The sequence below is a fragment of the Physella acuta genome, unplaced genomic scaffold, assembly GCF_028476545.2.
Source record: "Physella acuta isolate Inbredline_101_S28 unplaced genomic scaffold, ASM2847654v3 ptg002147l, whole genome shotgun sequence".
Taxonomy (NCBI): Eukaryota; Metazoa; Mollusca; class Gastropoda; family Physidae; genus Physella; species Physella acuta.
The window spans coordinates 17,501-28,617 of record NW_026733648.1 but is presented as its reverse complement, the minus strand read 5'-3'; the positions used below and the strand labels follow the sequence as shown (position 1 = coordinate 28,617).

The window sequence follows — 11,117 nt, the reverse complement described above, 5'->3', positions numbered from 1 at the left end:
CATGTAACGAGTCAAATTATCAACGATCTATCAGCACTCCACTTCTGCAGCAATGACCAATCACCTGTCATATTATCACTCACCACATCACTATTCACCACATACCACATAATAAATATACCGACATTCCTTCATTATTACCAAATCACTACATCATCAAACATCACAACACCACCCTACAGCTCACTGCTTAACAATGTACCTCCCCAGGCTTGCTGTGGGCCCCAGAGATCGACTCGGTCGACGACGCTGTCTTTACCTACGATTACGACAGCCTGACCCTCTACGACAATGACTCTTTGGTCACCTCGGAGCGGCTTGACAGCGGGTCTCAAACCACTGGACAGAAGAAACCCTTGTGTCCCAGACTGCCACCCAGTCTAGGTGAGTTGATTTTTTAATTCTCTTTTTCGTTATTCACAAATGGATACTGTGCTTGAGACAGAGACAGCATGTTGAAGTCCTGGACTCGAGTCTATATGATGTCTCTGAGACCAGTTGATATGATCTCACTTGATGGCTCGTATCCCGAAAATCTCGTATTGTCAGGGTACTTGTATGTCAAGGGACCACTGCAGTTTAAAAGAAAAATATCAGCTGCAATAAACATTGAATTATGAGACTTTTGAAAATTCTAATACGAAGACTATTATTAACGCCTGACGAGTTATAACTCCAAACTGTAAGGAAATTTTTGACACAATTAGGAGAAGGGGTGTAAATAATAGTGTTTAAATAGATTCGATCATCAAAGCAGAGTTGTGGTGTTTTTACCAGACATTATTTTCAAGGGGAAGCTGGGGATCTATTCTTTTTTTAAAAGAAATTCTATAATATCAAGTGACATAAACGTTAGGAAATGAAAAATTTGAAAATACGATCTAATAGTCATTGTATAACTATTAAGTTAGAATTTTGTAAGACCCTTCATCAAAGCAGAATACAACTTGGCAACTCTTGCATCAACTTTAATTCGTATTTTCGGTCATCATTTTCCTGATGTGTAGAGTTATTATTTTAATATATACTTTAAGACCCAGTTTCCAGATCGGAAACGGTCCATCGCCTGCACTGCACAACACAAAATAATATCCCATTATGCCCACCCCTCCCTCTAGAGTCTTTTAACTACAAATTAGTCCTTTCTCTTTTCGGACGCTTGCAGAAAGGGGGTGGGTGGGGGTAGGTTGGCTTAGCACTTTGGTGTCTACTTTATTTTTAAAAAGGGTATGCTCTACGGAGCAGCGAGTTACAATAATCGTAGATTAAATTGAATCAGGCGCCTCCTCCGGTGTCCCGGTTGGAAGCAATTTAGTTCACCCAAGAGACCGATGGCTTTAAAAAGCACCCTACAATAGGTACACAGCGAGCTCTACATTCAATGCACTCATCAGCGTCCCTGCGGTTTGTAAACGGTAGTTTTCTAGAGCGCCTTGCGACCTCCCTGATACATTGGCTGTCGCCAAGGTGTGTTCTACCTCACTATTACGCAGGGTGATTAACGTACACTGAAGTAGTTTATACAGCAAGCCCAGTGGTGTTTGGGCGGAACTGTGATCAACCCGCGCCCAACAACTTACATCCAACATTGCGCCAGAGTTGTTTACACTTAAAATAACTCAGTTTTAGAAAACAAGCTCAAGTGTCTAAAAATACACAATTAGTAACGCTTGGATGAAATCCTCTGGAATTATTCCGTCAGCCTTTTGGTGCGCTAGTACCAGATAACAAGACTATTGGGGTTGTGAGTAGATTAGAACTAGAATTATTGTCTTGTCAATCCAAAACTTTATTCTCAGTTGGGCACGTTAAACCAAACACCAGTCAAGTGACAATTGAAGCTTTGGCCGCCATGTTCCCGGAAGTGATGAAAGGTGGCAGACTCAGTCCTCCCGGATGTCAGCCTCGCCAGAAAGTCGCCTTCGTGTTTCCCTACAGGGAGAGCTGGGCTGACCTCAAAATCGTCTTGAAAAATTTGATCCCCATTCTGATTAGGCAACAAGCGGAAGTTCAGTTTTTTGTCATTGAACAGGTAAGATGTTTTGTACTGGAGAACAAAGTTTGTACACGTAATTATATTTCTACAAGAAGAATTTTTTTACATGTAGAAATGACTTTATATTTTACGGTCAAAGCCCAAAATCGGCAAAATGCGTGCGCTGGCCAATATCACCTCCCATTGACCAGCCAATGTGCTAAATTTTACTTGATACTGCACATTAGCCGGCCAGTTCGCAGACTGTTCTTGGTCAACCGGCCAAAGTCTGAAACGTCTCTTGACATCGCTCCGTTGCAGATGCAACATGATATTAATATATGGTAAAATAAAAAAATTCTGGTGCTTAAGCAAAAATATCAGATTTTTGGGAATTTAATATGGAAGGTGATGCGTAATTTAATATCTAAAGTCACAAAAGTGTGCTTGTCATTTTTTAGCTTATCTGTATGCAATGCTCTTTATTTTTTTTCTTAAATCATTTTTTAAACAAACATGCATATCTACATAGAAATTTAAATTATATTTGGACATTACGATAAACGGCTGGAGCAAAGCCTAGCCGATATGGGATAGTACTAAATAAAACAAATATGAAAATCGTTATAATGACTAGCGTAGCTCTTAAACTTTTTAACACATTTTAATCACCAATTCTTTTACCAATATATATATTAAAGGGTTAGGTCAATTGGTTTCACTCCCATATTTTTTAGTGCAATAAAGCCTTGTTTGTTTTAATCCTAATATATAAAAGACCATGTGCGCACTTCTCTCTCTCTCTCTGTCCGCAAAATATTTTCGCAGGGTATCACATCAGAATCTTTAGCGATATATGGAGAACTTGATACGGACTTTTGTTGAAAATAATATGGTACATGTTTTAAATGTATAACCAACATTTTATTTAAAGAAGAAAAATAAAAAATAAAATGCATTTTCGAATGTAGAAAAACAGTTTTAATTATGCAACAGGAAAAGTGTTTATAGTTGTGAAAAAGAACCCATGAAACAATGACGTGACTAATGTTTATACATTAACTCATGACGTCATCTGCGGAGTTTAAAATAAAAAGAAATGAACTATTTCATTCAAAATTGATTTAGATCTACATACGCTATGAAAAGTATGTATACAATACAATTTTTCCATCCTAAACTAATAAAATTTATTTTATCTATTTGGATTCTAGATCTAGAGATTCTAGATCTAGACTAGATCTAAATCTACGCAAAAACTAGACGTAGATGCTAATCAGTCGCTAAGATCTAGATTTAGACTCTATCTACTCTAGAATCTATTCCAAAAATAAATTTCTATATTAAACTATTTCAGGCTTTAACTATTTTATAGAAATTTTTGTTTTTTTAGCTATGGAACTGGCTAATTTGGGATAAAAAAATAATTAATTTGAAACAATAGGCATATTCGCGTAATTTAAAATTTCTTAATACGTCTTTCATTTACCATATTTTATAAGGTGCCTAATTAGCTGAGATGATAGTGTACTTAATACCACGCAGATGGTGGGGGATCGGGATACACCAAGTCAAACATAATTATTTTTTTTATATGTGAATCTTCCGATTTTAGACTATAAAGAAAGGAACTACTTCATTCAAATTTGAATTAGATCTAGATCTATAGATCTACTCATCAAGACGTACGTTATGAAATATATACAATTTTATCGGTCGAACTAATACAAATTACTTAAAAACAGCATAATGACCATTGAATCGCCAGATTTTTAACGGAATCATTTAAGTCACTTAATCAGTGTGTGCCTGTGATATGTTAAATCTGCGGGATTTTTAGCTAATTAGTTATTTCTTTGCTTTGTCACTAATATTGTTCAGCGTGTAGTAAAGCACATTGCGTTTTGACCAATAACTATTTCATAAATTATTTTTCTCAAACAAGTACAACATTTAAAAAAAATATATCCACCTATAATTCACGTGAAACGGGTACCGATGGCTAGTACCTGTATAAATCTCGATATTCATATTCTAAATGTCCCTTAACCGATTTTTTTTTGTACATTATTAGTTATGTAATACAGATGTAAAACAGCTTACAGATGTAGGCCTATATATGAGGATTTTCCCCGCGACTCTTGGTAAATTAAAGCTTTGAATGCGAAATTTCTTTTAAATCAAGGTAGCGTTATGGTTATTATAGTCTTTGATAGGTGAAATTGCTATTGCCGCAGAGGCGTAGCGAGGGGACTGGGGGGGGGGGTGCGGAACGCACCGGGTGGCATCATTTATTGGGTGACACGAAGGCAAAAAATATCAAAAGTATATACAGAATAAAATGGTCATTCTACTTAAATAAATGATTAATTAAAGTTAAAAAAAAACTTTTAAGATCTAAGTTGACAAATCCCGACAAGGATGGGTGGGTGGAGGGAGGGGTGACACCATGACGTAATCCTGCTACATCCAGCTGTATTAACCGACTATAGATAAACATCGTTAGTATTATCTGTGCAACGTTTAAAACTATCACCGAATGGGGGGGGGGGGGAGTTACGCCAACTAAACGTTGCAAACAGAGTTTCTTCCAGGCATCTCTTCGGGGGGGGCTTTGCCCCCCCCCCCCCCCCCCGAAATTTTTTTACCACCCCCCCCCCCCCCCGAACGAAATAACATTTATATAATTTATATAGAAAATATATAGTTTTAACAGTGTCCGCCCCCCCCCCCGGAGAAAGTTTACCGCCCCCCCCCCCCCCCCCGAAAATTTCAAGTGCCCCCCCCCCCCCCCCCCGGAGAAAAAGTCTGGAAGAAACACTGGTTGCAAAATGTGCACGAGGATAAAGGTTTTGATGAGAATTGTAATAACTTATACGTCCATCCACTCTGGGGTGGTGGGGGATTACATCAAATTTAATAATTTACTACACAAACAATGATTTTTTCCATTTAAATCAATAACTCTTAGAGTTATATACATGCTTTTTTTCTAGGATGATTAATATAATGTTTGCACGAAATTGACGCCATTTGACAAAAAGTTAGGGAGGAGGTGACACCAAATACACCGTCCACTGAAGTGGATTAGGGTGAAACCACATTGGAAATTTAAAAATATACATATCATTCGATCAAGCTAATTTTTTTTTACAAAGGCCTACGCAGAGGCGTAGCGATGGGGGGGGGGGGGGGGGCAGGGGGGGTACTTATGTCCCCGGGCGCCGACCTTAGGGGACGCCTAAATGGGTTGTAAAAACAAAATAAAATGTAATTTTAGCTGCTTTTTTGCATTATAAATAGTTTGGGGGGGGGGGGGTGCAAATCAAAAGTTTGAGGGGGGGGGGGGGGGGAGGGGGTGCAAATCGAAAGTTTGAGGGGAGGGGGTGTAAATTGAAAATTTGCTCCCAAGGGGAGCGCCAAATTGAAAGTTTGTCCCCGGGCGCCGCGAAGGGTCGCTACGCCTCTGGGCCTACGAGTGTGTAAGTGTGTGTATTTGTACGTGTGTATGTGTGTAAGTTTGTGACAGCAATAGAACAATAATTGTTTGATAGAACTTATATAATTAAGCCTTGTGTCGAGGTTCTTACTTTTCTTTGGGTTTTTTTTTTCATATGATTTGTGATATGTTTATTGGGTTATTTTTCTAATCTATTATAAGTTATTTGATATATAGCTAAGATCAATGTATATAATTTTCAAGGATTTGTGTCATTGTCATAAATATTTAATAAATTAATTGAAAACCTTTTTTTTAATACAACTATTTAAAAGTGCGTATTACAAAAAAACACTACATTTGAAATTGTAAATAAATTAAGTTAAAAAATCTTGAGAGACGAACTTGAATAATCGACAATAATCAGCGAGCAACAGATAAACAGAACTGATTAGCTAGCCACATTAGCACATTTTGACGTGTTTCGTCTGCCAAGAAGAGAGTTGCCAAACGTTATGAAATATAGTAATTCACGACTTAAAACAGTTTTATCATTAAATTTCGTATATTTTGCAATAAAATATGTTAAATTATAATACTTTCATGAAAAACGTAGAATACCCATATGGGGGAAAGAGCTTCAAGCGGATTCAAACATTGTAAAAAGGTATTTGGTCGCTATGTTACTCGTGATTCTATACATTAAAAAAATTAGGACGAAGTTCAGCCCAAACAATGCGTAGCTTCCAAACAAAAATCAAATACATCCAGAAATAAACCGGTAGTGATCTCCCCTAAACTTTCTCAAATATTCTTATATAACTTGGAATATAGACATGATTTTTTATTACTTAAACTTTTAAAAATAGATTAGAATCTCAAAGAAAAAAGAATTGCGCACCAAGCGAACACCACAAAAAAACAAAATGTGCCTAATAGTGCGCAGCATTATTAGTACTTTATAAATTTACATGCGTTTTTTTTTTTTTAGAAATCGGAAATAGAGTAAATTAGTACTTCCGGTGAACGGAAATTACTCAAAATGTGACAGAAGGTAGAGAATTATATCTTTTACTTAAAGTAATCGTGCAAAAAAAATCGCGATTTTAACAAATCTCGACGTTTTACACCTCACTGATACGGAAAACATAATTTTGCAATCTTGTCCGTATGTCTGTGTTTCTGTCTGTGTGTGTGTCTGTCTGTCTGTGTGTAAACACGAAAACTTGAGTACCGTCACAGCTAGGTTGATGAAATTTCATACATAAGTATTTTATCAAAATCGTAGATCCGTATCAACTTTTGAGCGATTTCCGATAACCGGAAGTGGTACTTTTTCTACTTTGAACTTTTCAAAAGCCTAAAACTTGAGTACTATTTCAGATAGATAAATGAAATATCACATGTAAGTAAAAGATCTAATTCTCTACCTTCTGTCAAATTTTGAGTAATTTCCGTTCACCGGAAGTATAAGAATATTCAAGAAAGTTTTGAGGAGATCACTCCCGGTTTATTTGGTAATGTGTTTGGAGTAAAAAAAAAATATACATTTCTTACAAGCTCGTGCACATTTTTAAATGTAAACATGAATTATCCATATGTTCATATGGTTTGCCAGCTTAGAAATATTTCATATACATTAAAGGTTATATGAGTAAAGTAGAATGCTTGACGATTATCCGACATGAATTGTAAAATCTCAGCAACATAAGCCATTTAAACGTAAAAAGTAATAAAATTGCCTGCCTGCCCTGTTAATACATTTTCACTGACAACATCTTTGAATCTACCACCCCACTCCTTATGTTTAACCTTAAATGATAATTTTAACTGTCTTTGTCGATTTATTTACTTAATTATTTTATCTTTAATATCCCCCCCCCTTTATAATGTTAGGCTGTAGGCTCAACATTCAACAGAGGTGCCTTGCTTAACGTCGGGTTTGTGGAAGCCTTGAAGGTTCGCGACTTTGACTGTTTCATCTTTCATAACGTCGACCTTATCCCCCTCAGTGATAAAAACCTGTACAGGTGTGGCGACAACCCCCGCCATTTCGCTCTAGCCTTCAACAAGTACTCGTATTCGTAAGTCTCATTTTTTGTAATTCATCAAGTACTCGTATTCGTAAGTCTCATGTTTTGTAATTCATCAAGTACTCGTACACAAAGTTCTCGTTGTTTCACATCGAGCACTTACGCTGGAAACATAATTGGGCCGTGTATTCCTGTCAACAAATATTTGCAAAAGTAAACATTGAATTTAAAAAGTACTCGTATTCGTGTCTTCGCTGGAGCTCAACATGTCTTTGAACATTCATGAGTGTTAAAGCTGAAACTCAACAAGTAGACGTATTTTCGTCTAAGTTTTTGTTTAAGCTCATTAAGTAGGCCTAATTGTATTTGGAAGTGACATTGTACATAAAAGAGCATTTAGTTTTAAGCTACAGAGATGGCAGAGCTTTGTCTCATGCAAAAAGGAGGTCAGTCAATCAACGCATCTATTCAAAGTACATAGCTCAAGTTATAGAAACACAAGTGCTTTGCGCCGATCTTACAATCTACTTTATTTTATGACCACAAACACTCTACTTTGAGTGGTCTTCTGACAACCCAGACAGCAGTCACTACAAAGCTTATTTTATTTCAGTATTTACTAAAAAATTTACTTTATTTCAGTATTAACTACAAAGCTTACTTTACTTCAGTATTTACAACAAGATTTATTTTACTTCAGTATTTACAACAAGACTTACTTTATTTCAGCATTTACAAGACTTACTTTATTTCAGTATTTACAAGTCATACTTTATTTCAGTATTTACAACAAAAGTTACATTATTTTAGCATTCACAACAAGACTTACTTTATTTTAGAATTTACAACAAGACTTACTTTATTTCAGTATTTACAACAAGACTTACTTTTTTTCAGTATTTACAAGACTTACTTTATTTCAGTATTTACAACAAGACTTACTTTATTTCAGTATTTACAAGACTTACTTTATTTCAGTATTTACAACAAGACTTACTTTATTTCAGTATTTACAACAAAGCTTACTTTGGTGGCGTCATCGGTTTCTCTAAGCAACAATTCCTGGACGTAAACGGCAACTCTAACGTCTACGTGGGATGGGGAGGGGAGGACGACGACTTGCTGGAGAGGTGGGTTGCAACGTAGAGTAACAAGCTTGTTTTTATTTAATGTTGACTAACACAACTGTTTCTGTAATGTTAAGTAGCAGGTTAGCTACCTTGATGTACAATAACAAATATATGTTTACAATGTTTAATGATAGTTCTAATTATTTCATAACTTTCTTTTAAAATAAACCGGGTGTGATCTCCCCTAAACTTTCTCGAATTTTCTTATATAAAACAACAGGGGATGGGAACTCGGGATATAGACATGATTTTTAATCCATTTAAAATACTTAAACTTTAAAATAGAATAAAATCTCGTAGAAAAAAAGAATTTCACACCAAGTGAGCGCCAAATTAAATGTGCATAATAGTGCGCAATATTATTTGTACTTTATAAATTTAGATTAGTTTTTTGAGAAATCGGAAACAGCGTAAATTACTACTTCCGGTTAACGGAAATTACTCAAAATTTGTAAGAAGGTAGAGAATTAGATCTTTTACTTATATGTGAAATTTCATTTATTTATCTGAAATAGTACTCAAGTTATAGGCTTTTAAAAAGTTCAAAGTAAAAAAGTACCACTTCCGGTTATCGGAAATCGCTCAAAAGTTGATACGGATCAACGATTTTGATATAATACTTATATATGAAATTTCATCAACCTAGCTGTAACGGATTAAAATGGATTAAAATTCATGTCTATATCACGGGTTCCCATCCACTGTTTTTTTATATAAGAAAATTCGAAAAAGTTTAGGGGAGAACACTCCCGGTTTATATTAATTGTATTATATCTGCTTTTTCTCAGTGGCAACATAAATTATCTGCATTTTTCTCTATGGTCACATATCTGCCTTTCTGAATGTATCGAATGCGGTACCGTTACATATAAACCATGTTGTGTGTGAAAGCATCCCTGAGAGGGGGTGCAGTTTCACCACGACTAAGCGAGAGAAACAAAAATATTCGCCAAAACATTTGTCACATTTAGGCCTACTTGTCAACATGTTACAGTGGTAATACAGCATATAATTGATTTTTTATGCTAGTTACTTTTTAATAAGCAATTTAAGAAAATACTAAGCAAGGCATTTAAAATTTCTCAAAAAGCATCCTAATTTATGTATCCATAGTACAACAAAAACAGAATATTTCATTTATAATTTAAATTTTTCTAGAAAATTTAAAAATGGTAATATTAGTATTTTCTTAAAGGTGGGTCAGATTTTTTTTAAATGTGCAACTTTTATCACAGTGCCTTTATTATAGTTCGAAGACTGGGGGTAGAGGGGCATGGCGAAGGGGGACTATATACAACTATATAAATGGCTCGTTGAGGGAGAAATAAAATGTAAGATTGATAGTGTTGTCTTTTTCTCTAAATCACCATCTATTCTTCAAATTTAACCGGAAACAAAACATGCCATTGAAAGCGGAGGGGGGGGGGGGGGTAGAGGGGGATGTGAAATTTTCGTGGGGGTTGACTAAATTCTCAAGGTAGGGGTGAAAAGTATACATTTTATTTTGTATATAAATTCTAATTTGAATTCGCTCTGGGGAGGGATGGGATGGGGGGTAAACGTTCTCCCCTAAGAGATGCCTGAAAGAAACTCTGCATGCAGACCACTTTTAAGATTAGATAAATAAATTAGGCGGTAATGTTAGTGTCTTTATTATCAAGAAACGATAACGTCATTATTGTTGTGTATTGTTTTCGGCATTGGATTTCTAATTCTGTGTTTACTCTAGAATCAATTACGTCATTTTATTGTATGTACTTTTCCTGCTTGTACATATTTCGTTTCGTTTTGAAAGTCTCTTATATGTTCCATGTGACGTCACGGTCATTCACTCTGCAACTTTTACATTTCTTTGTGTTTTCTCTAGAGCATTCCAGAAAGACAGACAGAAAGACAGACAGACAGAATGGCGAACTATTATAGTAATAATATGAACCATCCATTTACCAATTTTTAGAAAATAAAACGGCTTGCATTTAGGAACACTGTACATCTGTAACCAAAATGTGAGGACTCTTTATGGTCTAGTTATTTTTTATTTATTTTTTGCATCTTGCATCATGCACAGGCTTTTATTTCCCAGCTGTCTTAAAGCTGTGACATCATATTCTCTAAGCTAAATCATGCATTCGTGTATGTATAATAGTTTTCTTACATGAATGTTTTTTTTTTTCAATTCTTTGTTGTCAGGAAGATACTGCCCCCTTTAACTGTATACTGACTGCTATGCAATACATCAAAAAATATGCTTGCCTTATTTTCTGAATTAACATAATTTTAATACTTTTTATGCTATATTATTATATTATAATAATGTTACTAAAAAAATGTGAAAAGAGCTCATTTATTTTATTTTTATTTTTCGCCAATAACCGAAATTCGCAACAAAGCAAAAATATTAAATTGTTTATATAACAGGATTCGTTGACCTAATATTTTTTTTTGCCTTCGATTTTCTATTGTGCAGTTTAATGAAGTTTAGAAGCCTCTGTCACTGTATGACCTACTGTGTTTAATTGCACTAAGCTTCAACCCCATAA

At 35.3% G+C, this 11,117-nt stretch overlaps 1 protein-coding gene across 1 annotated transcript in view; it reads left to right on the top strand.

Moving 5' to 3' along the window:
* The first annotated feature begins 1,852 nt into the window (after positions 1 to 1,852).
* Positions 1,853 to 11,117, top strand: part of LOC131932359 (beta-1,4-galactosyltransferase 2-like) — a 9,616-nt gene continuing 351 nt past the window's right edge. The window contains exons 1-3 of the mRNA XM_059289275.1: positions 1,853 to 2,032; positions 7,311 to 7,498; positions 8,455 to 8,577. Of these exons, the coding sequence (XP_059145258.1) occupies positions 1,853 to 2,032; positions 7,311 to 7,498; positions 8,455 to 8,577 (491 nt within the window). The remainder of the gene's footprint in view (positions 2,033 to 7,310; positions 7,499 to 8,454; positions 8,578 to 11,117) is intronic.